Raw genomic sequence first — 27,665 nt, forward strand, 5'->3', positions numbered from 1 at the left:
TCTCTCTAAAACTAACTAAATAAATAAAAGGAAAAGGTAAATTGAAATCATAATAAGGCACATGTTTTGGTTAGGGCATGTGCGTTATGTTATTCGTGATTGTTCTTCAACGTTGATAGCTGCAAAGTATGGAAACATGGTTCAATAATGAAAGGACATGTTTTTGCAAGACAAATGTCATATTCTCATTTGACAAATGAGGCCTAATCTGATTAGTTCATCAAAATGATTCCTAGAGAGGCAGTGGGTCCTTGACCTAGTGTTTTTACCTGGTTAGGATGTGTGAGTCCTGCATTGGAGTACCTGGGTGTGATACCCTCCAGCCAGGATCCACAGTGGTGATGATGGCACCAAGTGGGTTTTTGTCACCCACATGGAAGACCTGGATTGAGTTGCAGCTGCTGGCCCCTATTTCAGGCATTTGGGGAATGAACCAGTGACCAGATGCGTATTCTTTCTTTCTGTCACTATCTCCTCAACCTCTCAAAAAAAAATGTGGTGTTTTTTTTTCTTAATTGCAAAAATAATGTTTCATGAGCACAACAGATACTGACTTGGAATCTGAACAGTGAGCAGAGCTCTGTGTTCCCAGAAGATAGCTCCTAAGTCTGGCACAAGAATTTCAGGAATGTTTATAAATACCATCAAATTACCTCTAGTCTTTTTTTTTAACCCTTTGGAGGAAGGCTCCATTTATTTTTAAACCAGTTTTTAGTGTTTTATGTGATAAGCTTTCAGCATGTAGTAGGAAGTAAGTAGAATGTCAATTCATGTTGGATTTCAGATGAAATTATCACTAACAGTAAAGGATGTGAAAACCTTGCTGTTGATACCAAATATTAGAAGCACTCAAAGCTTGGGCTCATAAACAAGAGGAAAAAGGAAAAGGCTGAAAATATGGAGCAGCTGGTACCTGCTGCTGAAGCCATGCACTCACGCTTGACTTTGAGGTCCACACCTCCGCCTTCCTTGCCAGGCTGCATTTCATGTTTGGTCCAAACCTTCCCACTCAGAGGCTACCACTGGAATCCACAAGTGAACGGGAACCCCCTTTCTTCTTCCTTCTTCGGAAGCAAACTTGCCTGAAGTTTGCATACTTGCTGGCCTTGGCTTCCCAATGGTAAAGCCTGTTGGGATTGATTAGAAGTTTGTGTTAACTAAGGGATTAACTTCCATTTTCCTAGAGGGAATTCTCCTTTCTCTTTGGTCCTTCACCCTCTGAGCTGGCTACATCTCAGAGGGTTCTTTTGACATGGTAAAAGTATGCAGAAACACCATCAGCAGAAAGCAAGCACAGAAAAAAAGGAAGGCTGGCCAGCCCCCAGCAGGATTTGAGATGCCGGCTGGAATTTTCACCATTGAGACAGTGCTCAGGTGGACTGGGAAAAGCAAAACACAGGTAAAACCTGAGCTTGGGGAATGTACTTTCTTGCAAAAGACTTCTGTGGAATGTAAAATGCTTATGGAAGATGAACCACCTTCCAGCCACCAAAAGTAGTGTTCTGAGACTGAAGGCGATTGACTTTGAAATAAGGCAAGTTGAGTGTCACAGACATAACTGTATCTCCAGAAACTTCTTCATTGAATACCAGACTTGCTCTTGGATCATGATTCATTTCTCTTGCATCCCACTTCAGCTCCAGGATTTATATTGAAGGAATCTGGAAATTCCTCTTTTGGAAGTCCCTCTGGTTGGTTAAATGCCAGATAACACTGTTTTTTTTATAATCCATTTAATATGAGTCCATTTTTCTCTGCTTTGAAAAAATGCTGGAAGACATTAAATGAACTAATTGTCCTAGCATTACACAAAGAGTCGTTTTAAAGTTTTTCTCTTCTACTTGTGAAACATAATTATCTTTTGATGCCATTGGTTGCCTCAAATATCTCATCTTTGATCAAATCAGACTTCTAGAACTGACAGTCACATAAATGTCAGAGCAAGGGAGTGGTTCAGTCTTTGGAGAGGGACAAACCATCTGTCCCTAGTTGAGCAGGACACCCATCCATGACTGGAATCATATTCTCAAGAGCTGAAGTTTCCCATCCACGGTCACCCAGCTGCATGCAGTGGAGTGGAACCCTGGAGAATACAGCTGTTGGGCCATGCAGCAACCCAGCTGGGTGAGCCCTGGTCCCTTTTCTGGGCCCTGTGTACGGGATGAGATAGTGCAGAGTCCCTGTTACAGGGAGCTTGTGTTCTAGTAGAGACACTGAAAAGCAGCAGCTCACTGGCCCAAGATTAGTGCCCAGTACTGATGAATGCTGGCAAGAAGCTTCGAAGAGGGTAAGGAGTTGCCCACAATGTGGCAGGTAGAGGAGTCTCCAGGTGGACTGGTTGAGAACTGACTTTCTGAGGAGGTGGCATTGGAGCAGGGACCTGGATGAGACAGTATAGATGTGCAAAGATCTGAGGGAAGCGCATCCTACTAGAGGGAATAGCAAGTGTAGTGAGGCAGGCCCATGGTGAGCCTAAGAAATAGCCATGAGGACTAGAAGGGAGAGAGCAAGAAAAAATAGAGGAGAATGTTGCAAGCAAAGAGCAGAGGTCAGACCAGGCAGAGCCCTGCAAAAGGTGGAATGTATTCTAGGTGTGAGAGGAGGCCACCGGAGTACTTGTTTGTTTAATGAGATTAGGACATTTATTGATTGATTTGAGAGGCTGAGACAGAGAGACACACACAGAGACAAACTTCTCATCCACTGGTTTACTCTGCAAACACCCTGGAGCTAGGAACTGAATCCAGGCCTCTCATGCCAGTGGCTGGAACTGAGCAACTTGAATCATCGCCTGCTGCCTTCAAAGGTATGCACTGGCAGAGCTGGAGTCAGGAACCCAGGTGCTCAGATAGGAGATGTGAGGGTCCTCAGTGCCGTATTAACCACTCTACCAAATGCTCCCCTTCCCTGGGGGATTTTAACTTTTGACTTAGGTTTTTGGTTGCTGTGTGGAAAAAGAGCACAGCTTTTGGATGCCCTATGGGTGAAAGTTTGTGACCCCACTGCATTCTGTGTTGATGTAATCCCCGACTTGATGGTATTTAGAAGTGAGGCTTAAGCAAGGAAGTTCAATCATGAGGCTGGGTCCTTGTGCCTGGGACTAGTGCTGTCACCAGAAGAGACAAGAGAGAGCTGATCTCTCTCTCTCTCTCTCTCTGCCAGGGAAGGACAAAGCAGGCAGAGGGCCTCCCCTTCAACCCTGCCTCCACCTGTGCCCTGGTCTTCCCAGTCTGAGGAACTGGGAGAAATGCGTGCTAAGTATTGGAGCCACCCAGTGTGTGACAGTAAGAAACTGGCTCCTCAACTTGCCATCTTGTCTGTGTGACATTGGGTAACTGATTTTCTTCTCTGTGATGCCCCTTCCCTGTGTGTCTAATGAAGATAGCAAATCTCACCTCCCAGGGTTGTTGTGAGGCTGAATGGCTTGTCACAGAACCTCTGGAAGATGCGTGGCTGCGGCAGACCTGGCTCCCTCCTCTGGATGCACAGAGTAGCATGTCCACTCCCATATGGAGGCCATCAGAACAGTAGCCTTCACAGCTGCCTGCAGTTTTCAGGAGTTTCAGGCTCTGTTCCATGGACCAGCGAGCTGGGTTGGTTTTAAAGTCTTTTCAGGAGGATGTGGCGTGCAGCGATTACCTTGGTAACTGCAAAGGTCTCTGTCACGGTCTTTGGGTTATCCTCTACGATGGACCAGGCCTCTGAAGGATGACATTTTGAGGTAAATCCCAGCCAGGGCAAGGAGAGTGGGTGTGTACATCTGCTGAGCTAATAACATCAGTCGGAGAATCAATAGATCACCCAGTCCAAGATGTAGTGATATTTTCTTTCAAGGAGGCCTGGAGGGGTAATTCCTGGAACTGAGTCACAGCTGAAAGAATCAGATCTCCCTGATTGATGGGGGTTTTCAACATGTTTATATGGAGCTCAGGAGCATTGGAGGTAAAAAATTATTATCCCTCATGCTTAATCAATGCCAATCTCAGCTTTAAACCTCACCATGATTGCAGTTGAATACTGGGCATAATAATTAATTAATTTGTTCGGTCTGAGTTCCAGATCCACTGTGAAGGCACAAAGGACTGTGTCTCCAAGGGAAGCTGTTTTCCTTGAAGGTTTCTGAGTTGTAGGATCTGCCCTTTAGAAGGCACATGCATGAGGATATGGCATGATTATCTCTACCGCAACCCTGGCACCATGCAGCCATGATCAACACATCTATTCAACTAGCATTTATTACAGGACATGAGATAGGACTTATGCTGGACTGTTAAGGTAGGAAGATGAAGAAGCCTCATTGCAGACCTCAAGAGATTTGCCTAGTTGTAGAATGAGTATGCAAAACCGCATAAAGTATATACATGGATAAGCATGCAATAATGCTGGCTAGAAATGTATATATATATATGTAACAGTTCCCACAGCATGGTGCCTGTCATCTCTGTCTCTTTGCATGACTGATGCTGTTGGGAAGGCTTTCCTTCTGCATTAGAATCATGTGTCCCACTGCTTTGACTCATTGGTGCTGGATCTATACTGTTGGATCCACACAGTGAGTCCATGTATTAGCCCTTGAGGCACCTCGGGGTTGGAGGCATGATTCCTGCAGAAGTTTCCAGTTGAGCATGTGCTGCTCTTTTGGTGGTCCTTGCCGACCTTAGGCTGGAGTTGTTGGCTTGCTTAGTCATGCTTCTCTGACCTCCCTCTGTATCCTTGAGAGGGTGTCGGGGGGACACATGACTGCATTGTGTCTCTTTTCCCCTCCTCTGGGGTCAATTGGTTGCACATCCCCTGTTGATCACTAGTTCTAGATCCAGCTGGTTCATCCCATCCCCTCATAGTCGGCTGCTTTTCAGAATCTGACATAAGATTGCACACCTCACCACTTGTACATATCCCTGTAGAGCTGAGCTATCCACAAAGAAGCTGCCCATTCCACTCAGCCTCATGCCAGCTGTATGTTTCTAAAAATGTACAAAGACAGAAAACCTATCCATTCCTCTGGTTCAAATCCCCAAATGCCTGCCAGTGGCAAGGACTGAGCCAGGGCCATGGTCAAGAGCAAAGAATGTATGCCATCCAGGTCTTTCACATGGGCAGCAGGAACCCAGTTACAGACACTGACCTGCTGCCTCCTAAGGTCTGCATTGGTGGGGAACTGGAGTCGGAGGCAAAACAAACTTAGGCACCTTGATGTGGCATCAAGGCACCAGACTAGATGCTAACTCACAAACTGCACATTTCACCTATTCTCCCTTGATCCTTCCCTTGAAATCAGGTCTTTCCTTAGCTATTTTTCACCCTGTGTCAGCTAGGGAAGTTCTGATTCAGTAGGTCTGGAATAGATGCTGGAATGCTCTGTTTCAACAAGACTCTTTCATTGTTCTGATCACAGTGAAGTTCAGTTATGACTGATAAAAGCCACTGACATATTGAGCAGGCCAAGAACAGAGCCCAATGATGTGTCCCTAGAAATTTCCTTTGATATTGACAGTCATTCACTTATTTGTGCCCTTCAGTGTCATCAGCCAGGCAGCTTCTAATCCATCTGCTTGACATTGAGTCAGACTATTTTTTTGCCTCTTGGCTTTTTAGGTAGGCTATATCCTTCATTTGTCCTCTGACTATCCGGGCTGACCTGAACTGCACCTGCTTGTTTATTGAACTCGTGCTGGGTCCTGGAGCACATCACATTCTCAGCCAGGCACTCGGGCACCATCCTAATTAAAGCAAGAGCTCAGGTGGTCCTTCACGCCTATCTGTTGAAACACGTTCCTCGCTCAGCTTCCAAGATATCCTCCAAAACTGGCAGGACCCCTGCTTGCTATTGGTAGTTCCACCGCTGTCCCCTGACCCCTAAGTGTTGGAGTGCCCCAGGTTCATCCTGGAACATCTCTGTTCTTCATTCAGCTGTAAGAGGTCTCATCCAGACTTGAAAGCTATCAATTGCTGATGACCTCTAACCTGATGTCTCTGGTCCTGACCTTATCCGAAGGCCCACAGCCTGTCCAATTCCACTTAGATTCTGAAACTTTACTTCCAAGAAGACACTCCTGATCTCCTCTAGGAACCTGTTTTTTTGCCCTAACTGCAGTGAATTGTAACTCCATCTGCCTCTTGCTGCAGAATACCCTTCACATCCTTTCCTTTCTTCTCACACCTCAAGCGCTGCCTACGACTACATGAAGAGTCTGGTTTCTTCTCACCACCTGAAATCATATGCTCTGATCTAAGTGGCTACTACATCCTGGCCACATCCATACAGAAGCCTCCTAACTATGTCCTGGTTCTTGTGCCTCAACCCCTACACTCAAGATCCCTCACTGCAGCTGCTACTATGATTTTAAAAATGTATTTATTGGAAAGAGAAAGCATCCTCAAGGAGAGAGGCAGAAAGATGAAACACAGAGAGATCTTCCATTTGCTGATTCATTTCCCAAATGGCTATAACAGCCAGGGCTGGTCAGGCCAAAGTGAGGTCCATGCAGGTCTCCCCCATAGGTGATAGGAATTCAAGCCCAGTGCTGTCCAATGTGTTGGCAAAAAGCTGGATCAGAAGACAAGTAGATAGGTCTCAGAGCAGGTAATCTGATATGGAATGCTGGCATCATATGTGGCAGCTTAACCTCTGCACCACAGATCTGGCCCTTAGAATGATTTTTTTTTCTTAAATGCATAATCTTAGGACTTCCTGGCTCAAAACCCTCAATTGAGCTTGCTGGCTCACTCAAAACTGTATGGGGCCCAATGCCTCTGTGAGCTTGTCTCCCTCGCTGTGCCCTATCGTTGTACTTCAGCCCTGTTTCAATATTCCAACAAAATGCAAGGCATAAGCAACCACTCCGGGATTTTTGGGTCTGCCCTGCCCCTGCATATTATGTTCTCTCCCAGGGATCCACATGGGCAGTTTCCTTCCCTTTCTTTTTTGGTCTCTACTCAAACATCACCTTGTCCTTTATTCTTTTTAAAGATTGATTTTATTTTTATTTGAAAGGCAGATTGACGAAAAGATCTTCCACTTACTGGTTCACTTTCTAAATGGACACAATGTCTGGAGCTGAGCAGATCTGAAGCCAGGAGCCAGGATCCTTTTCTGGGTCTCTCATGCAAGTACAGAGCCTCAAAGCCTTTGGGCCACCCTCTACTCCTTTCCAGGCCATAAATATGGAGCTGGCTTGGAAGTGGAACAGTCAGAATACAGACCAGCACCCATCTGGGGTGCTGGTGTTTGAAGGTGGAGCATTAGTCTGTTGAGTCATGGAACCAACCCTGTCTTCTATGCAGTGTGACCATTGTATTTCTTCTTCATAAGACATAGAATTTATGCCCTAAGAAGTTTACTTGACTTTCTCTCTCCCCTAGAAAGTGAACTTGTGTTTTGTTCCTAGGATGTTCAATGGTACATAGTAGTGTTGAACAAATAGTGCATATGCAGGATGCCTTTGGTGTAGTGGCTGAGACATCATTGAAATAGCAATGTCTCATATCAGAGTGCCTGAGTTTGAGTCCAAGCTCCATCCCCAATCCCAGTTTGTTGCTGATGCACACCTAAGGAGGCAGCTGGTAATGGCTTAGGTACCTGGCCATCCCTGCCACTCCTACATGAGATCTCCAGTAACGACCTGTGCCAGGTTTGACTTGACCCAGCCCTAGCTGTTTTGGGAAATTGGGGAGTGAACCAGTGGAAGGACTGTCTTTCTGTCTCTGCTTGTCAAATAAAATGGGAAAAAAATGAGGCAAAAAGAAATAGTGGTTATGAAAGAATGGTAAGAATGATTGAGCAAATGAGTGATGAAAGCATTCTTCTAAACTCTGGCCATTTTGTGTAATTGATTGTTGAGTTGTGAAAATCATTGGTTCAGATCTCTAGCAGGCATTCTCTAATGCTACAGTGAAATCCCTGAGACTAAATGCTTACACGAGAAAGCTGTACAGTTAGCTCACAGTCCTAGAGGTTCAAACACATGATGCCAGCATTAGCTCAGCCGTGGTGAAGACAATCTTGGCTGTGTCATATCATAGGAGGGGCACATGTGGTAGGACAGCATTCTGTCACCAGGCAGGAAGCCAAAGAGAGATCCAGGGGCCAGGCTTGGACTTTTGTAAGAACCAGCTCTCCCCAGAACTCACTCTGGGAGACCATCACACCAAAGACCTAAGGTTCTTCCAGTTTATCCCATCTTTGCAGGGACTGGCCACCTCCCAGCATTGCCACAGGAGGACCAAGCCTCCCACACAAGAACCTGCAGCTGCCAAACCACTTTCAAATCAGAACTTACTCGAGCACTGTATTAACCATTCTTATAGCATAAAAGGTGGCAGAATTACCTGTGGTTTCTGAGGTCTGATTACCAAGTGGCACTGTGTTAGAAATAGCAAGCATGTCTATTCTGGGTATCAGCAAAGAAAATAACCATTTATTTTTGCCATAAAGATGGGAATCTATGTATGATTACCTCATTCCAGGGGGGAAATAGGGCTGCTGTTCCTTTTTTGCGTTTTCCCAACAATTGTGCTCATGGCTTTGTTCTGAGATGAGGGTGACAGGCAGGGTGATTTGTCAGCAACACAGGCTAGTAAGGGAGTTGCTAGTGAAGGACAGTGGAGGATTCAGCTTTTCAAAGGAGGAAAGACATCTTTTCCTGATCTTGGTATGAGTTTGAGGTTCCCACCACTTCCCCTGCTAGCCCTGGCCCAGCACCTGATCCACTGAGCAGGATGGGTAGCCAGACCCAGGTGGTTGTCTGGCCTGACAAATCCTCCAGGAGTGCCCTCTTGTACTCAGTTCCTAGTGCCGTAGGTACATAAAATGTCACGGTAGACGCAGTTCTTGACAGTAGGTACATAAAATGTCCAGCAGGGTTCTATCAGGCATGATTGGAGGGCTGAGCTGAATAGGCAAGCTAGGAAATTGGTCCTTACCATGCCTTTTACCTGGGCTTTGTGTGCCTGATGAGGAGTCGCTCTGGGCAGCTTCCCCTGCCCTGTCTGTAACCGGAAAAATCTGTCTGAGCCCCTCTACCTGCTTCCTGTCACAGTCCTGCTGGGGATGTACCCTGTTTTCCCAGGAAGGCAGATTAGAGACAGCCCATGCCTTGGGCAGCTGTCAGCGGCACAGGTCAGGTTTCCGAACTGGGCCAGTGGTGGGTAGATGCAGTTATCTGGATACCAGGTACCCAGAAGCAGGAGACATTCTGAATTGCTGAAGATGCATCTGCAGAGCTGGAAAGCACTGGGCTCTTGGTCAGTAACAGGCAGCCAGCTGACCACATGAGCACTCTGATAGCCTGCTCAACAGACATGGCATGAATTGAAAGACCTCCATTTTTCCCTCTTTCTTTCTTCTCCTCTGTGTATATCCTTTCTTCTCCTTTTCCTCTTTCTTCTTCTTCTTCTTCTTCTCTTTTAAGATTTTTTTTTTTTTAATTTGAAAGGCAGAGTTACACAGAGAAAGGGAGAGACATACAGAAAGAAAGATCTTTGATCCTCTGATTTACTTTCAATAGCCACAAAGGCTGCGGCCGGGCCAGACCAAAGCCAGGAGCCAAAAGTCTAGCACTTCTTCTAGGTCTGCCACATGGGTGCACGGACCCAAGCACTTGGGCTGTCTCCTGCCACTTTCTTCAGGCGCTTTACCAGGGAGCCACATCAGAAGTGGAGCAGCTGGGATTCAAACCTCCACCCATATGGGATGCTGATATCACAGGCATTGACTTAATGTGCTCTACCACAATGCTGGCCCTGTGCATATTTTTTCAGACTTTATCCAGAGGGGTTTTGGGGGGATCCAAGTCCCTCTGGGTCAGGAGTCCAGCCATTGTTTCTTTTCTGTGGTTCTCCCTGAGATGGGATCCTGCCCGGTATTTGCAAGCCCATGGGTAGGACCTGTGATCACACAGCCCTGAGTAAAGATCAAAACTCCAAAGCGATTCTGCAGTGAAACCTTGTCGCTCACTCTTCCTGCCGGGGCCCTGAGAAGGGTTGAGGTGTGGGCCTCAGCCCCTGTGACCTTCTGAGGCCCCTCTCGCCCACACCCTACCAAGTGCTGCTGCCCACTTCCTGCCAGAACTTAAGTGGGGGTAGAGCTGTGCACTCTGGGTAAGAGGCTCATGTCTTGGTCTTTGTGAGGTTTCCTTGCTGAGTCCACGGAGCTGCGGGGAACACCTCACTTCTTGTGGCTGCCTGGCGTCCTGCTCTGATGGAGGGAGGGTGTCTTTTTCTGCCGGAGTGCTTCAAGGTCTGCTGTCTAAGGCTACCTCTCATCCCCTGCTCCCCAGGCAGGTCTCTCAGACAGGGCCAGGAATGATCCAAGCTGTCTCTCCATGTGGCCCTCAGGGTTTCTCCTGTGAGAGAGGCCTACCCCACCCACAAAGCACTGGCCAGCCCTATGGCTCTGGAATTTCCAGGGCCAGAGACAGCCCATGGCCCCCATGCCCAGCTTCCCAGGCAGGGTCAGGCCTAATTGCTGCATCTCTCAATTGCTGAGACCCGCTTCAGAACTCCCAGGCAACCCCCTGGCAGTTCTCACTGGGTTTAGGGAAGAAGGAAGCTGTCCTGATCCTTCTGGGACCAGGAATCACTCCTAATTCACAGCAGCCCTGTCTCCAGGGATCTCCCACCCCGGCCCAGTCTTCCTGTGGGCGCGTGCCAGCTGCTTTGCTTTGCTGACATATGCAGGAAAGAGATTCTTAGCTGGAGGGTACAGCACTAATGATATATGGTTCCTATTTATTTTGGTTCTGAGACAGTAATGAGTAAAATTACAGGCTAAGAATATTCTAACATCACGTTAAGGATTGAGGAGCAGGGGCCTGGCAGTGTGGCCTAGCGGCTAAAGTCCTCACCTTGAACGCTCTGGGATCCCATATGGGCGCCGGTTCTAATCCCGGCAGCCCCACTTCCCATCCAGCTCCCTGCTTGTGGCCTGGGAAAGCAGTCGAGGACGACCCAAAGCTTTTGGGACCCTGCACCCACATGGAAGACCCAGAAGAGGTTCCTGGTTCTTGGCTTCGGATCGGCACAGCACCGGCCTTTGTGGCTCACTTGGGGAGTGAATCATTGGAAGGAAGATCTTTCTCTCTGTCTCTCCTCCTCTCTGCATATCTGACTTTGTAATAAAATAAATTTAAAAATCTAAAAAAAAAAAGAATTGAGGAGCAGGAGCTGGCATTGTGATGCAGTGGATTAAACCACATGTGATACAGGCATCCTTTATGGGAGTGATTGTAAGGGTCTTGGCTGCTCCACTTCCAATCCAGCTCCCTGCTAAGGCACCTGGGAAAAGCAGCCGAAGATGGTCCAAGTGCTAGGGTCCTTGCCACCCACTTGGGAAACTCGGATGGAATTCTAGGCTCCTGACTTGGGCCTGTCGCAGCTCCAGCTGTCCAGGCTATTTAGGAAGTGAACCCATGGATAAAACATGTCTCTCACTGTGTGTGTGTGTGTGTGTGTGTGTGTGTGTGTGTGTGTGTGTGTGTCTGAGGGGGGAGACTCTGTCTTTCAGATTAAGATTATTTTTGAGAAGCAGATACCCAGTGTTATGTTCCAGATAAGAATCCTGGTGCCCAGCACCCCTTTATCAGCTGACTGCCGGCAGTACCCCCTTGCAAGTGGTTACAGCACTGCTCTGGGGCCAGGTAACCTGGGCTCAAGTCCCTGCCCTGCTGTGCCACTTCACTTCTGAGTGATCCTGACAAGTTACCCCATCTATGTGTCTCTTTTCTGGTGTGGACAGTAGTGACTCCTGGTTAGGGGTGTTGTGGGGTGAGATAATCCAGACAGCCCAGGGCATGGCCTGCAGTCAGTGTCCAGCAGGTTGGCTGCTCTGCAGTGACTGGGCCGAGCTGTCAGCCAGCAGCTCTTCCCCATAGCCCCACAGCCCTGCCTATGCTTCCACAGCACTTCCCTGTAGACGCTCTGCGCTTTCCGAGTGCAGTCATGGTAGGCCCCTCCTCTGCCCAAAACCCAGCTCCTGCAGGTGTGACTGTTAGCTTCTGCTCTGTGTGCCTCCTACACAATGCCTGGTGCCTCACAGGTGATGTGCCATGAAAGGATTTGCCTTCTGAGGTCCGAGATGCAAAGCTCACCTGCCACTGGTGAGACATTGCCGTGTCTTGGCTTGGGCTATAGATATAGAACACCACAGACTGGGTGACTTTCCGGACATTGACTTCCCACAGTTTTGGAGCATAGGAAGTCCGTGGGCAAGGTGCTGGCAGATTTGGTTCCCTGAGGGCTCTCTTCTTAGTCTGCAGACAGTTGCCTTTCTGCTGTGACCCCACGTGGGAGAGAAGCCAGACTTTGATCTCTACTTATAAGGACAGGAAGCTTTTCAAGGTTAGCAGTCCTGTCTCTCTTGCTTAACCTCTAAACCTGGTCACTTCCTCACTAACCTCTAAACCCCGCTGTCCACACTGTGGAGGGGTAGGGCTTCAGCACAGAGACTGACCAGTGAGTTTGTAAGAGTCCCTGTAGTACATGTTATACTTGGGCCAGAATGTTCCTTAGGGATGTCTCTGTGTTTTGAATGTGCAGATGAGGAAATCTGGGAGATGATTAGGATTTCGGTATAGTACTGCTTCTGCAAGTGCTTGTTTTTAGGGGCATTTTCACCCATGGTGGGGTGGGCAGTGGTTGTCCGGCGCATGAGCAGGACCAGCTGATAGAAGCTGATGCACCCAGCCTCCCCAGCCGCTGCTCAGTGGGGTCCTAAAACATAACTGCCCTCCCTCTGCTCCTTGCCTCAAATGCAGGCCATGGCCATTTGTTTTTATCTGCAAGAAAGGATTACATGAGTCTCATTGATGACCCTTTGTGACAAGGAAAAATGGGAAGGAATTGTAAGCCTTTGAACAGCTGGGCTTCCTGCAGCCTGGCCTCTCTGCCTAGCCATGAGTAAAGCTGTTCTTGCTCCGTCTCAGCTCGTGCACTGCTCAGCTGCTTATAAGCTTGCTTGCGGCTGCTCATCCTCTCTGGCCTCCACGGCACCTCCTTGCATGGATGAATGTTTAGGTTCTGCAGAGCGGTTGCCCTGTGGCCTTGAGGGTCTTTAACCAAAAACAATGCATTCAAAAGGCAAACTTAAGGAAGGATGAACAGAAAGAGAGAGAGCTTCTATCTGCTGGTTCACTCCCCAAATGGTGCAGTGGTCAGGGCTGGGCCTAGCTGAAGCCAGAAGCCCAGGTGCTTTATCTAGGTCTCCCCAGCAGGTGGCAGGGACCCAAGGACCTGGCCCAGCTTCCACCACTTCCACAGGCATATTGGCAGGGAATCAGATCGGAAGCAGAGTAGCCAGGACTTGAACCCAGTGCCTGTCTGGGCTGCTGGTGCTTCAGATTGTAGCTTAATCCACTGCTCCACAGCATCAGTTTGAGATCTTTGGTGGGCTTTTTTAGGGGCAGGTTTCTTGGTGGCCCTGAGTCCCACCTGCTCTTGATCTCCAGGACCAGCCTTGTCCAGGTCGTTGCATTTCCCTTGCAGTGTCTGTCTGGTTAGCCTTTTCTCCGTAGGAAGCTGCTTCTCTCTCTCTGATTCCAGAGATGCTGTGTCATTGCCATAGGACCTGGTCTCCGGAGGAGTGGGAGAATCAAGACCTAGTGTCATGAATCTCAGAGGGGCCTAGCTGTCCTGACTCTGTGTGTTGCATATTACAGATGCCTGTCTCTGTTTCTCATCCTGCAGTGGAAGGAATCTGCTTATATATGCAAAAGCAGAAGAGTCCCAGACTGTGGGCTGTATTGGTTCTATTTTTGTCTCTCTCTTCTGTGTGGGTTGAGATCAAAGAAACTGAAGCTTACCAGGTGGCACATCAAGGCTACTCTGAGCTGCCGGGAAAGAAGGCCACAGGCACTCCTGGAGTTTTGTTTCTCTTCTTGTTTGTGCATGTGCATGGAAACAGCTCTCCAGAAGAAATCCTGACTCAGAACACATTCATCTGTTGCAGAACTATATGGAGAAGCTGCTTAAATTCCAGTGTCAGCTGAACAAATGAGGTGCTGCGGGGGAGCTGGCGGAGGGGAGGGAAGGCACCTTCTTACTGAGACATACTTGGTCCGTTGAACCGTGGAACTGGGCAGATCTCCCACGTGGTTAGAGTGTGGCTTACGACTAGAAGTCACCCAGAAACAGTGACTGAGCACCAGAGTGCCCAATGAGCTCCTGTAACAGTGGAGGTAGCCTCGCTGCTAGCTTAGTGTCCCACCGTGCTGGTTCTGGGCCCACACGCCTACTGCCACCGCTGGCTGCTCTCACTCTGCTGTTCCACGTCTTCTCTACATTCTGAGCTTGCACCCACTCATGGCTTCAGCCTTTTCTTGATTTTTTGCTTAATCATGGCTTCTATTTTGTGTTTTTTTCTCTCTTTGCGCTTTCCTCAAGAAAGAGATATAATGAACAAGCCAATTACTGTCAGTCTATTAGGCATGATCATTAGGTATGGTTGAAGCTTGCCTTAGGAGGGATTCAGGCAGAGCAAATGCCCAGAGTAAAGTAGATTCTCCCCTGAAGTATTTGAATTAGGCAGTCCTGTGTCTTCATATGGTTTTCAAATAACAGTTCAGCTTTCGCTGAATTCTTGTTAGATAACCTTATTGTTTGGACTTACTTCTGTCTTCATAGTAGCCTGAGACATTGGGTTACCATGTCACAGATGTGGAAATGGAGACTTAGGTGGGTGAAGTAATTTGCCCAGAATTGTATTAGCAGGTAGGTAGTAGAACTGAAACTCAGACAACCTGGTCTATATTACAGTGTGCTGTCTACAGTGCATCTCGCGTTTGTGTAGGCTACCCCCACACTGTGTGCCAATGATCCCATGGGGAGTTATCGAACGTGGGTACTGTAGTGCAGGGGGAGGGTGACTCTGGAATATGCTCTCTGCCCCAGCCTGGAACGGGCTTGTTGAGGTCATTGGGTCATCTCCCTTGCGTGGGACTAACATGCATGGATATATTTTCATTTGTCAGCTCTCTCCAAAATTCTGTTCCAGAGATATTGCCTCAGACATGTCCATTAACATGTCTTATTTCTTCTGAGATATAGATTGATCTCTCTGTGAAGGCATGAATGATCCTGTCTAGTACTTAGCAGATAATAGAAATTTCCTATTTACACTGGAAGATCTCTTTAAACCTCCAAACTGGTATGCTCAGAGCTAGTTGACCAAAAGCCAATTTGCAAACAGCCAATTTGTTGAATATATTTGTTTCTTTCAACTTTTTTAATTGGCTGCAGTTTGTTTGGTTTTTATAGCAGTGCATTATGCCATGGTCAGTTTATTTTTGCCTCTGTGACCTGCTACAACAAGAGTTATATAGGGCCCAGAGCGGTAGCCTAGTGGCCAAAGTCCTCTCCCTCCTTGCACGCACTGGTATTCCATGTGAGCACCGGTTCATGTCTTGGTGGCCCCGCTGCCCATCCAGCTCCCTGCTTGTGGCCTGGGAAGGCAGTCAAGGATGGCGCAAAGCCTTGGGATCTTGTACCTGTGTGGGAGACCTGAAAGAGGCTCAGTACTCCTGGCTTCAGATCGGCTCAGCTACAGCCGCTGTGGCCACTTGGGGAGTGAATTGGCAAATGGAAGATTTTTCCTCTCTGTTTTTCCTCCTCTCTATATATCTGACTTTCCAATAAAAAATTTTAAAAAAATCTTTAAAAAAGTTATATGTAGACTTATAGCAGAAAATCGAAACTCCTCAGAAGAAGGCATAATTGGAAACATTTTTTTTTAATTATTTATTATTTAACTTCATTAATTACATTGTATTATGTGACACAAAATTGGAAACATTTTGATGATGAAGAATTCTTATGAATATATTCATTTTTACCACCTCTTATTAACATCTTGATAATGTATTAATTTAAACTATGTAGAAATTCTACATATATTCTGAATCTGAGAATATCTTATTTGGCACATACACTACTGGCCTCTGACCTGCTCTTTTATTCTAATCTTTCTTTCAGAACTACTGTGGTTCAGAATCCCATTTTCATGTCAAACAGAACAGTGGTCAAAGGAAAAGCTACTTGGAGCTAATTGCTCTGCTTCTCGCCCATTCTCTTTATCCAAAAGACTCAGCTTCATGGGCTGATAATCCCCCAACATTATCAGCTAGGTCTAGTCCCCTTGACAGCTCTAACCCCCAGAGCTTTGCCTGGGATCCAGGTAGGAGAAGACCAGGAACTCCTGTGTGAGACAAATGACAGGCTCTTCATGTGCGTGTGTGTGCGCGCGCGCTTCTAGTGCAAGTGGTTCTAGGTAGAGAAGAGTCAAATCACGTTTCATGTTTATGTTTTCCAGTAAATTTTTGTTTTTGAATGTTGGTATTTAGGGTCATGCATTTGGTGAAGAGGTTAAGATGCCTCTTGGAATGATATTATGGTGAATTCAGCTTCCGGCTACGATCCTGCTTCTAGCTTCCTGCTCGTGCACATGAGCTGCAGGGGATGGCTCAAGTGCTGGGATCCCTGCCATGTGCATGGGAGACCCGGGGTGAGTTCCCAGCTCTCCGCTTCTTCCGGGCCTAGCCTCATCTGTTGCAAACATCTTGGAGAGTGAACTAGTGAAAAGGACATCTCTCTCTCTCTCTCTCTCTCTCTCTCTCTGTGTCTCTCTCTGTCTCTCTCTGTCTCTTCCTCTCCTTCTCCCTCCCTTCCCCCCTCCCTCCCTCCCTTTCCCTCTGCCTTAAAAAAAGATTAAACTCAAGGACTAAATTTTCAAGTTTACATGGAGAATTGGAACAAACTATGTTACCCATAACTTGTCAGTAAAATAAAGCGTCTGAAAGTTCCAGCCAGAACTGCTCATTTGACTCCGGACTTAGAACATACTGAATTAATTGCTTTGTTACCAACTGGGAAAGTTACCATTTTTAAATCCAGCACTTTTTTCTGCCCCTTTGCTGTCCCCAGGCTCACAGCATGTTTTCTGCCAGCATAAAGTGTGAGCCTTGGTTCTGCCCATTTGCATATGTGTAAATGCACCCCCATGTGCATGGAACATGGAAGCCTAATTTACTCACAGCCACTGTGACTTGCAGGACTCCTCAGGTATGAGTGAAGATTCAAATTTACCCAGCTTGGGCAATCAATACAATGTCTTGTAGGTAACTAAAGCAACACACACACTGGGAACCTCTGGACCTGGGAGTGTGTGACATCCTGTCAGCAGTTGGCCTCGTGCCTCTTGTTCTTTGCTTCTTCCCAAGCACTAGCTTCTATGTCTCACATGGTTCAAAACAAAACAAGTAAAAACCATAACATACCACACCTAGCTTTCAGGTCTAGCATCGTGCTGTGTCACACGCTAGTGAGTGCAGCCTGTTCTAAATCCTGGCCTCTCTGGAAGGGAATTCAGCCCTCATTTTGTTGAGGCAGTGGGTTCATATGAGAATATGGCAGCACCAAACGGGCTGAGTGTATTGAGGGGCAAGGAACAGGAGGAGGTGATGCTCCGGGAAGAGGGGATGCCTCAGCTTCCCAGAAGAAGCGGTGTCCGCCACTGCTGGTGTTCTTGCACGTTCCTGACAATGTACCATGAATCTGAGTGCCTGTTTGAAATCACTTGGCAGACTTCACTGTAATCTTTCAGGCTCCTTTTTTCCTTGCAGCTTGTCAACTCCAAGCTTTAATTGTAATTATTCTACAGCAGGCATGTGCTTGTGCTTCTAACTCATTTGTCAAATTGAGCTTAACATACTTAAAAAGTCCAGAGAGAGAGACCCTGTCTTTAGGACAACGGAAGGCTGAGCTGTCAGCTCCCCAGCATGTGGGTAATCCAGCACCCCCGCGCCCGGGTGGTGCTCAGCTCCTCCGTGGTCCCGCGCCCGGGTGGTGCTCAGCTCCTCCGTGGTCCCGCGCCCGGGTGGTGCTCAGCTCCTCCGTGGTCCCGCGCCCGGGTGGTGCTCAGCTCCTCCGTGGTCCCGGAGTAATCAGATTCTGTCAACTGTTGCCCTTCCCGAGTGGCTGTGAACTTTGCACAGCTGGAAAAGTGAGCCTTTTCTTCCTTCCCATCTAGGGATGTAAGCTTGATTCCAAGAAAATGAAACCAGTCTGTAGTCACTGACTTCCAGTCTTCGTGCCTCTTGATTTGAACTAGTGGAGCTTGAGGTGTGGTACAGCAGCGAAAGCAACCGCAAACAACACCAGCAACCCTTATGGGTGCTCGTTCGAGTCTTAGCTGTTCCACCTCTGATCCAGCTTCCTGCAGATGGCTGGGAAAGCAGCTGAGGGTGGCCCAGGTGGCTCCTGCACCTACATGGGAGATCCAGGTGAAATCCCTGGCTTCTGACTTTGGACTGGGCCAGCTCTTGCTGGTATGGTCATGTGGGGAGTGAAACAGCAGATGAAAGAACCGGCTGTCCCTCCACACTCTGTCCCACACTTCTATCTATAACTTGGACTTTCAAATAAGTAAATATTTTTTAAAACAACAAAAACAGCCCAGTTAATCATATGTTCTTGAAAACTGCTGAGAGTGGATGTGGTGTTCTCACCGCAAAAGTAACTGTGAAGTAATGCATATGCTAATTAGCTGGAGTTAGTCATTCCACAGTGGGGAAATACTTAAAGCATCATGTTGAATGTGGCAAGTGTACATTATTTTACCTGTAAATTAAGCAGAAAGTTAACTTAAAAACTGCTGAAGGACTTAGTCTTTCCATCCAGGGGCAGGGAGGGCCTGGCGGTAGTTTTCCACTCAGAACTAATTGCCTAGGTTCTGAGTCCATTACAACTAAAAATCTTGCTCATCTTGCCTGTGCTTCGCAGGGTTAGCTTCCCTCAGCTCTTGGCAGGGTCTGTCTCCAGTCCTGTCTTTGCCGGAATTTAGGATGAAGTGAGGAGAATCTGCAGTCCAACTCTGGGCCCCCAAGTGATTGCCTGTTGCCATGGAAACAGTTGCAGGCCTCTCAATTAAAACTGCCCCTGCAGGCTAGGGAGAGTAAGTATTACAATGAGCCAAGTGCTGATCCTCCAAAGGATACCCGGGGAGGACAGATGATCCAGGAATCTACCGACAGTCAGTAGTATGCTTTCGTGCCTTTTCAGGAGGAAGGATCTAGAGATTTTTAGGTGCTGGTTTGTGTGCTTGCTGCACTGGGCTGCTCATATCATCCCTTTTATCCACTGAGCTCCTTATGTACAGGCATGGCCCAGCAAGACTGTTTGGGAACAGTCTGATCTTTACCCAGACATGAGGGAGGGTGAGTCATAAATCATTACAAATGGGTGAAATCATAGTAAGTCTTAGAGTCGGAGGGAGCCTAAAGGTCAGTTGGTCCCCAATTTGCCATCTATTTTGGCCATCCTTCCTGTGTAACATAGACTCACAGAGTCAACCGCCTATGAGGAGGCCCATATCTCAAAGGGCAACCTTTTCTGACCCACTGTTAGATATCTGGGGATGGTAGCTATGCCTCAGTGAGAGGGCACTGACACGTGTCTCTCTCACTTCCACATCTGCTTGTTTCTAGTGCCAAACCAACTGAGTCTACTTCTCCCATCAAGACCTCTCCCATGGGACCACTATCAGGGTGTGGTAGGTTAAGCCACCACCTGTGATGTCAGTATCCCCTGTCAGAGCACTGGTTCCAGTTTGGATCCAGCTGCCTATTAAATGTACTAGGCAAGGAAGCAGAAGATAGCCCAAACACTTAAGCCTATTCCACCCACCTGGGAGTTCCAGATGAAGTTTCTGACTCTTTTCTTCAGCCTAACCCAAGCCTCAGCTTTTTTAGACATTTGGAGAGTAAAGCAGTCAACAGAAAATCTGTCACTCCATGTCTTTATCACTCTTTCAAATAGATTCTTTTAAAACATTAAAAAAAATTCAGATACTGAATGTTGCCAGCTAACCATAAAGTCTTCTCTTGCACTGATTGGGCAGGTCCAAAACATGAAGACTCTGAAATCTTCACTGTGGTTAGCACAGTTGCAGGAAGGGCTGGGGGCCCCAGCGCAGAGCCCTTGGATTTTGTCTGACTTCCTGGCCAGCTGGTTTCCCAGCAGCCCCATGTGTAGGTGTAGGTTCTGCTGCAGTGTTTACTGCTATGTTTGCGCTCAACCATTGCCTTCCTGGTGTGAGCAGTCATAGCTCAGAGCTTGAAGACACAAGGCAAGAAAGACAGAATGGATCAGATCATTGATGACTGTGGTTTTGTGACGGGTGTGGCTGCCAAAGTGGGAACGCATCCTTCATTCCTAATTGCTTCAGTAACCCCTCAGCCACTTGCCTGTGACTTTCTGTAAACCCTTGGCTCTGTGTGTGTGTGTGTATGTGTGTGTTTCAGCCTTTTCTTTGGACCATTTCCTTCTATGTGTTCTGCTATTTACATTCTATGTTCTGAAGTCAGCATCCTCCTAAGAAGCAGCACACAGAAAGACCAAATACAAATGGTATGCTCCAAATATTCCTGCAAGCTTAAAATGCACGAAAACTCCAAAACTCAAGTGCACATGAGCGCTGACTGTGAAGCAGGTGCCTGGTTTCCTGGGGAGGCAAGGAGTGCAGAAATAGACATTCTGTTCTAGTTCCAGCAAATCGATAGGTGTGTGACTGTTGGCCGATCACCAAATCACCCTGAGTTCCATTTTTCTCAAGTATAAAATCAGATGACTACTGCTTGTTCTTGTAGGCTGTTGGGAGTGCTTTGAAAACTAATTTTAAGACTTTACGGCAAGCTATACTATACACTGGGGTATTTTGATTGGAGAATTGCAAACAGATTTAATGAAAAATATATGAAATATTGGCGATGTTGAGTACTTTAGACCCACACACATCCATAGTTTCAAATTAACAGTAGCTGACCTCCACATAGAGAAACAGGAAGTGTCTTCCTTACAGTGTTAAAGGAAAACCTCATGGCTTCTTGCTGCCCCTTTGCTTCCTAAGAAATGCTGAGGACTTTGAAGTGGTACCTGACTCACCTCTGTGTTTTCCCTGGAGATTTCATGTGGCCTGTCCCTCCTTTCTAGGTGTCCAGGAGGTGTTTTGGTTGTACACCTGTGTTTTTGCTTGTTTGTTTTTTTACTCAAAACCACTTACAGTTGAGGACATGGAAATCAAAAGTAACATCTACTTCTCTCTGTAGAATCTGATGACAGTTTATGTGGTGTTTTTTTTTTCTGTACATGTATATGTTTTTACCAAAACATGTGACAAAAATGTCAGCAATTCCTCCATATCTATTTCTCAGTCCTTCTTTTTCTTGTAGTGTTTTTACAGTTTTAATCACACTGATAATCAAATGCCATCCAATGTTTTTCTTTAGTGGCGGTGGGGGAAGAACAATAATTGGATACTAGAGAACTGATCCCATAACCTAGTACCTTGTTTTCTGTTCTTCTCCACCTCCAGGGAGTCCTGTCCAACATCTCTTCCATCACTGATCTTGGTGGCTTTGATCCAGTGTGGCTCTTCCTCGTGGTGGGCGGAGTGATGTTCATTTTAGGATTTGCAGGGTGCATTGGAGCACTACGGGAAAACACATTCCTTCTCAAGTTTGTAAGTATCATATGCCCAACCAAGAGTCAAGCTCTTTATGTTACCTCAGAAGGACACTGCCAGCACAGACAAGCCAATGAGCTACACTAATGGCCCTGTAAAGCTATGGTCCAAGTCTTGCTTTGCTTTGAGGTGAGCTCTCTACATCTTGTGCCCACATTCCCCTGTTATGCCTTCTTTATAATAGATACCACCCCACTCCATGCCATGTGTGGAAGGTTTGTACATGCATATGCTTGTATTACAGATTTGCAGTTAAGATCCTAACACAGTTTTTGGACTAATAGAGCCCTTAAATGTGTACACATTATTTCTTAAGTGATTTCTCTCACCTTTCCACTTTGCATGTAACAGGTCAAAAGCTGTGCAGGCAGTATCTTAGAGGAACCAGGCAGAAGGATAGTGACTAAGGCCTGTCCAGAGGAAGTCTGCCAAGCAGCAGGTTTGGTAAAAGTAGAGCCACAGTGTGACAGTAACTCTCCCTCATCTTCAGGACAAAGATCTCCATTGTTGTGTAATCATTGTTAATGTCTTTGTAGGGAACTGTTAATCAGGGAGTTTAGAAGTATTAAAAGTGGAAGTAGAAGAGGTCAGTCCCAGAGCAGAACACGTGGAATGTGCCAGCAAATACGTACAATGGTTCTGTAAGTGTAGCCAGGGCGCAGACCCACATACTTGTTGGTATGGAGCTGGCATTCTGCCAGGCGTGTGACCCACAGCCCTGAATGTGAAGCCTGCACTCCCCCTCCAAGAACAAGTAGGTGATCAGAAGGCCACACATTTTTATGGGGAGGCAAGGTGGGAGGGATTTCTATAGAAGAAGATCATGGTGCTGCAGCTTTCGTCGCTTGTTCCTAGAGTCACTCGCAGCCCTTGTTGGCACAAGATCATCTGGGAAATGTCCATTCAAAGCAAGAAAGAAGCCTGAGACCAATCTCAATAGCCAGGCAGCATGTGGTTCTCTTCCCCAGGGTTCCTACCATCCCGTCTCCCAGCATCTTCTCATGAACCGTCCTAAGAACAGAGATCTCATTCTGCCTCACCCAGGGCACCCAGCTTCTGATTTGGGCAATTGAGATTCAGAGAAGAGAAGCTCTAGGAGGCTGTTTCACCTGAAAGTTGACATGAATCATGCTAACACAGAAACATTTAATTTAGTGAGCAGCAGATTCTGTGTTCACATGAGTATATGGTAGAGTGACTAAATTTCCAAGACTTTACCTGCCAGATTCCTCCCTTTCCTCACATGCAACCAAATGCTTCATGGAGAAGTGTGTCACCTTCAGGAGAGCTTTGTCCTTGACCATGATCCGCCAACCTGCCAGTTTTCTCAGGATTTGGTGTCAAAGGACTCACTTCACTTCACTGAACTCAGCTCAGAAGCTGAGCTCACTTCACTCAGCTTCTGTGGCTTGGTTGGGCCTTATTATATTTATCTGCTGCCAATCTTTGATCAGATGAAGCTTCCAGCTCCAGAAAATGCGGTCCCCTTTGATATGACTTAGATGAGCATGTTTTTTTTAAATCAGGATAGCACCTTTAATAGGCTTTATTGTTTTTATAGTTGACAATATCAGAACTAATTGAAGATAGAGAAATAGACACATCTGTCAAAGTCAGCATCTTAATTTATAAAGTTCTCTATTAGAAATTTTAAAAAATATTGTTTCCTGGCTTTTTTAAGTACTAAAGAATATTTGAAGTGTCCTCTTTCTATATATATTTAGAATAAACCGTAAAAACTGTGCCAGAATATCCTTGGCCTGACATTTACGACGCTCCTGTTCTATATTTAATGTCTGGCATTCCTTTCCCAGCTTCCTGCTAATGAAGACCCTGCTAATACCCTATTACTTGAACAGTGATGACTCAAGTGTTTGAGATCCTGCCACGCACATCCTGGCAGGATCCTGGACTGTGCTCTCAGCTTTGGACTAGGCCAGACCCAGCCATTATAGGAGCTAGGAGAGCAAACTAACAGATGGCAACAATCTCTGTCTGGTCTCTCTGTCTCTGAAATATTTTCTTTTCAGTGAACCCAGGAAATCCTTTGAGCAGGAGCTGTGTGATAATCAGGCAGCAAATGCGAACTCAGCTCCAAACCTCTTGAAGGATCTGATTCTATAGGGCTGGTGTTATAGCACAGTGGGTTAAGCCACAATTTGCAATATTGGCATCTCATGTTATAGCACTGGTTTGAGTCCCAGCTGGTCCTCTGCCAGAACAGCTCCCTGATAATAGGTCTGAAAAGATACTGGGTGATGGCCCAAGTCTTGTGCCTGTGCCACTCACGTGGAAGACCAGGCTAGAGCTTCTGACACATGGTTTCAGCTTGCCCTGGTTCCCACTGTTGCAGTCATGGGGTAGAGCATCTCTGTGTAACTCTGCCTGTCAAATGAACACATCTTAAGAAAAGAAAAAGAGAGACAGAGAGAGAAGAGAAAAAAGAAATGATAGATGTGATGCATAAGGCCAGAAAAATTGCCAAAAGAAAATCCCAGCAAGAAGATACTATACCATGAAAGACAAGTGAAGTTCTTAAGCTTGACTGAAGCCTATGAATGAAGCCTGAGTCAGTTTCTACCCTTTTAGGGGAAGCTGTCTCACAGGGCCTAGCTCTTGAAGGTCTCTACCAGACACTTGATATGAGTTGACATTGGATTCGGATTTTTAGTATGTGTGTTATGTAACATGATGAGAATATTTACCAAGGGAATTGAAAACTGAACTTACCTAACCTTATGGAGGTGAGAACAAAAATCTAATTAAAATTTGTGCCTGATTTCCACTGTGGTGCTGTGGGTGCCCGGTCCTGCACATGCCCTGGGATTTGATGATTCCCATGGTGTGAGAAGAGTTCTGTCATATGTGTAGGATAGTGCCCGATGAGAGCAGTGGAAGTGTTTGATGCTAGGGGAGCAGGTTCTGAGCAGGTATAGTGTGATTTTTCCCCCTCTGTCCTTTTGATTGAGAAAAGTTTAATTTGAAATTGGTGCCACTGCTGATAATTAAGAAGTTTAGAATCTATTTCTAGCCAACTCATCACAAACAGAGGACCAGGAGCTGCATGGACACCTGAAGGACTAAGCTGGAACATCCAGCATCAGGACCCAAGCCTGGGGATCCTAGAACTAGGCATGCGTTGATCTCCTCCTTCCATGCCCCTGCCTAGCCCTCTATCTCAGAGACTAGCTTTTGGCACCCTGGAGAAGCACTGTTCAGTACAGCAACATCAGTGTGCAATTGATCTGCCCCAGTGCCCTCTCCCACCCCTAAGTCACTTGAGGTCTTTGGAGGCTGGGCATGGTCTTCCTCATACTGGCTTCTGTACCAGGGTCATTCACTGGTGTTTGTTGAATGAGGAAATGCAGAATTTGGACCCTGTGTGCCAGCAATAAGGACCTGCACTGTTGCCTCTGCACCCCTTTCCTGCTGCTTGCTCCCCTTGGCTGACTGTGTGATGTCTGCTTGCTGACCACACTGGCTGCAGACTACTTGGCGCCCCCGCCTACTCCAACCCTAACTCTGCAGTCTTCACTTCAGCAGAGCTGGCCCTTCCTGTCTTTGTTCATGCCAGAGTGGGAGAAGGTTGAGGATATGGGAGCGGTGGGTCGTGGACAAAACTGTGGGCGGCAATGTGAAACCCATACAACTAAGAATAGGAGGCTCTTCCGAGTGTTCTTAGATGGGCGGGGAATTGCGCTGATGTTCCCAGCAGTTAGCGCACTTACAGCCACTGCCCGTCAGCTCTTGTCCTCTGTGTGAACCAGGAGTCTGCCTTTGGCTGTGCTTTGAGGTCTCTAAAAGGATTCCTGAGCCTGGTGCTTCCCAGAGGCTGGTGTGCAAGGCTGCGTTCCTGAGAAAGCCCTCAACCCAAGGGTTTTGTTTCCATGCTGCGGAAAGTTTCTTCTTTTCACAGTCACATACCACTCCCACCCAGCCCCCAACTTCCTCTTTGACCTCTTCCTCTCAGATGAACAGATCTGTTATTTTATGTGTTACAGCAGGTGCAGAGGGGAATTGAAATGGTGTCTGAGTCCATAAAAGCGATAGGTGGCACCCAGAATCAAGGCCACGGTAACAAATGACCGGCGACCTTAACATAATGGGACAGGCAATCTTTTGAGCAAGAAAAATCTTACCAGAGTTGGGAGCAGGTCATTGTTGAAGCATCTGGCAGTACATTAATCATGAAGAAACTCATTAGGCCTTAATGTGGGTCTAATGAGAAATTCCTATTATTCATGTTTGCTTATGGGTTTATTGGTTAATTACCAAATGAAACACTAGAGCTCCTAAAATGTGATTGTGAAATTATTTTTAATTTTTAGAAATCCTTTCCTGGAGTGTAATACTGTAGTAATGAGCCTTAAGAAACTAAAGATTATCTGCTTTGGAGATGTGTAGCAATGAAGTGTAACGACAACGGCTTTCGGAGGGGAACTAACTAGATCTGATCCCAGCAGCCCTCGTAACTGTTCCCTGTGTGTGTGTGTTTTTGTCCTAGTTTTCTGTGTTCCTGGGAATTATTTTCTTCCTGGAGCTTACTGCTGGGGTCCTGGCATTTGTTTTCAAAGACTGGATCAAAGACCAGCTGTATTTCTTTATAAACAACAACATCAGAGCGTACAGAGATGACATTGATTTGCAAAACCTCATAGACTTCACCCAGGAATATGTAAGTTTACATTTGGTCTCTTTTCAAGTTGGAAATCTTCTCAGAATGCTGACCCTGGTGCAAACCCCTCCTGGTTCTGCCAGTTGGAAACTCCCTCTGCCTTGGGTGCCTGCTTTTCTGTTTGTTTGCCTTTTTTTTTTTTTTTAATTTATTTTCTAGCTTGCTCTATGACTTACAGGTCTTGCATCCTAAGTAAAAATGTCCTATTTTCACTTGTTTCCCTTTGTAGTCAGTTGGAAGAACAATGAAGAAAATCCCTGAGTGAAAGGTTTATAGTCACACTGGCCTTTACCTATGAGCATTGGAAGAGCCTTTGCTTTGTCAGAGGCTTACAGTTTTACTTGATTGCTAAATGTTGGTCTTTTCTTGTTGTTTGCCTCTTTTCTGGTAAATCTCTTTATATCACAACTCATAACAGTATGCTTGCTAGAGTATTTATACACAAGTTTTCTGCAGTATATCTCAGATGTTATCATAGCCCATGCAAGAGAAACCAGTAGAAATTACTAAGAGCTAGAGGCTTCTGGCAAGTGAAGTCTGGCCTGCCCCAGGTCTCTGGTGACAATGGTGTGATGGCTTAGGCGGTGCACACCAGGGGGCAGCTGTGCTCAAAATACTAAGTGGTATAAACAGGGGGCAAAAGGCCCTGGACTGGTGCCAAAAACCTGATTGACTCTGTGACTGTGGGTTAATAATGCCTTCTTTTGCTTCTGCAGAACTGAAGTAAAAATAACAATAATTGTAGTCTCACTCATGAGATGGTGATGGCGCTCTGATGTATGTAGATGTCAGTGTTAGACAAACTGGCCTTTATTAGCATGCGCTGTAAGATTGGATAAGCTGAGTGAGACTGTGCCAGTAATGTTTACAGCAAGAATGGAGGGCAATTAGGAGCTCAAGGAGCCAGTGAGCTTCTTGGGGTTAGTTTTCTAGAATGTGCTGGAGCCACCCAGTTAAAGGGCAGCCTCGGGGGCGTGGGCTGTGATCACAAGGGAGGACACTCTGCGCCCAGGGATGCAGAGTAAGCTGCTTCTCCAGTGTGAAGTCAAGGCCATTTGCATCTCCTCATCAGCGTCAGCCTTGTTAGATCATAAAGGATGCAAGCTCACAGGGCCCAGGGTTACTCCTGACTTGTTTGCATGACAAATCTGTTGGAGCTTTGTAGCCACACCTGGGAGGAACCCATGCACTTGAAGACGTGGTCTACACAGCTTCTCTGAGTATGCCATTGGCTCCGTGAGATTTCGTATTTCTGTGATGGAGTTTCATGTTTTGAACTAGCTGTTGTTCTTGAAAGCCTAACATGATCCGGGCTGGATGATTTATTTAACTGAGAGGAATATAAAAATGGTCAGTCAGTCCCTGTGAGTCAGGCTCCCCTCAAGATGCACCAATTTTGATTCCATTTTGTTATAATTAGGTTCCTGGCTTTTTAAAGTTGGAAATAGAAATGCAGGCTCTTTTTTAAAAGTTCAGAGAAGA

The 27,665-nt window shown here is 46.5% G+C and overlaps 1 protein-coding gene across 2 annotated transcripts in view; it reads left to right on the top strand.

Moving 5' to 3' along the window:
* The window catches only part of TSPAN5 (tetraspanin 5), a 358,999-nt gene that overhangs the window by 322,095 nt on the left and 9,239 nt on the right, over window positions 1-27,665 (top strand). For both annotated transcript variants that reach the window (XM_058667030.1, XM_004590548.2), the window contains exons 3-4: window positions 21,359-21,505; window positions 26,013-26,183. In XM_058667030.1, coding sequence (XP_058523013.1) covers window positions 21,359-21,505; window positions 26,013-26,183 — 318 coding nt within the window. The remainder of the gene's footprint in view (window positions 1-21,358; window positions 21,506-26,012; window positions 26,184-27,665) is intronic.

Source organism: Ochotona princeps, chromosome 7 (genome assembly GCF_030435755.1).
Source record: "Ochotona princeps isolate mOchPri1 chromosome 7, mOchPri1.hap1, whole genome shotgun sequence".
In the NCBI taxonomy this organism is placed as follows: domain Eukaryota; kingdom Metazoa; phylum Chordata; class Mammalia; order Lagomorpha; family Ochotonidae; genus Ochotona; species Ochotona princeps.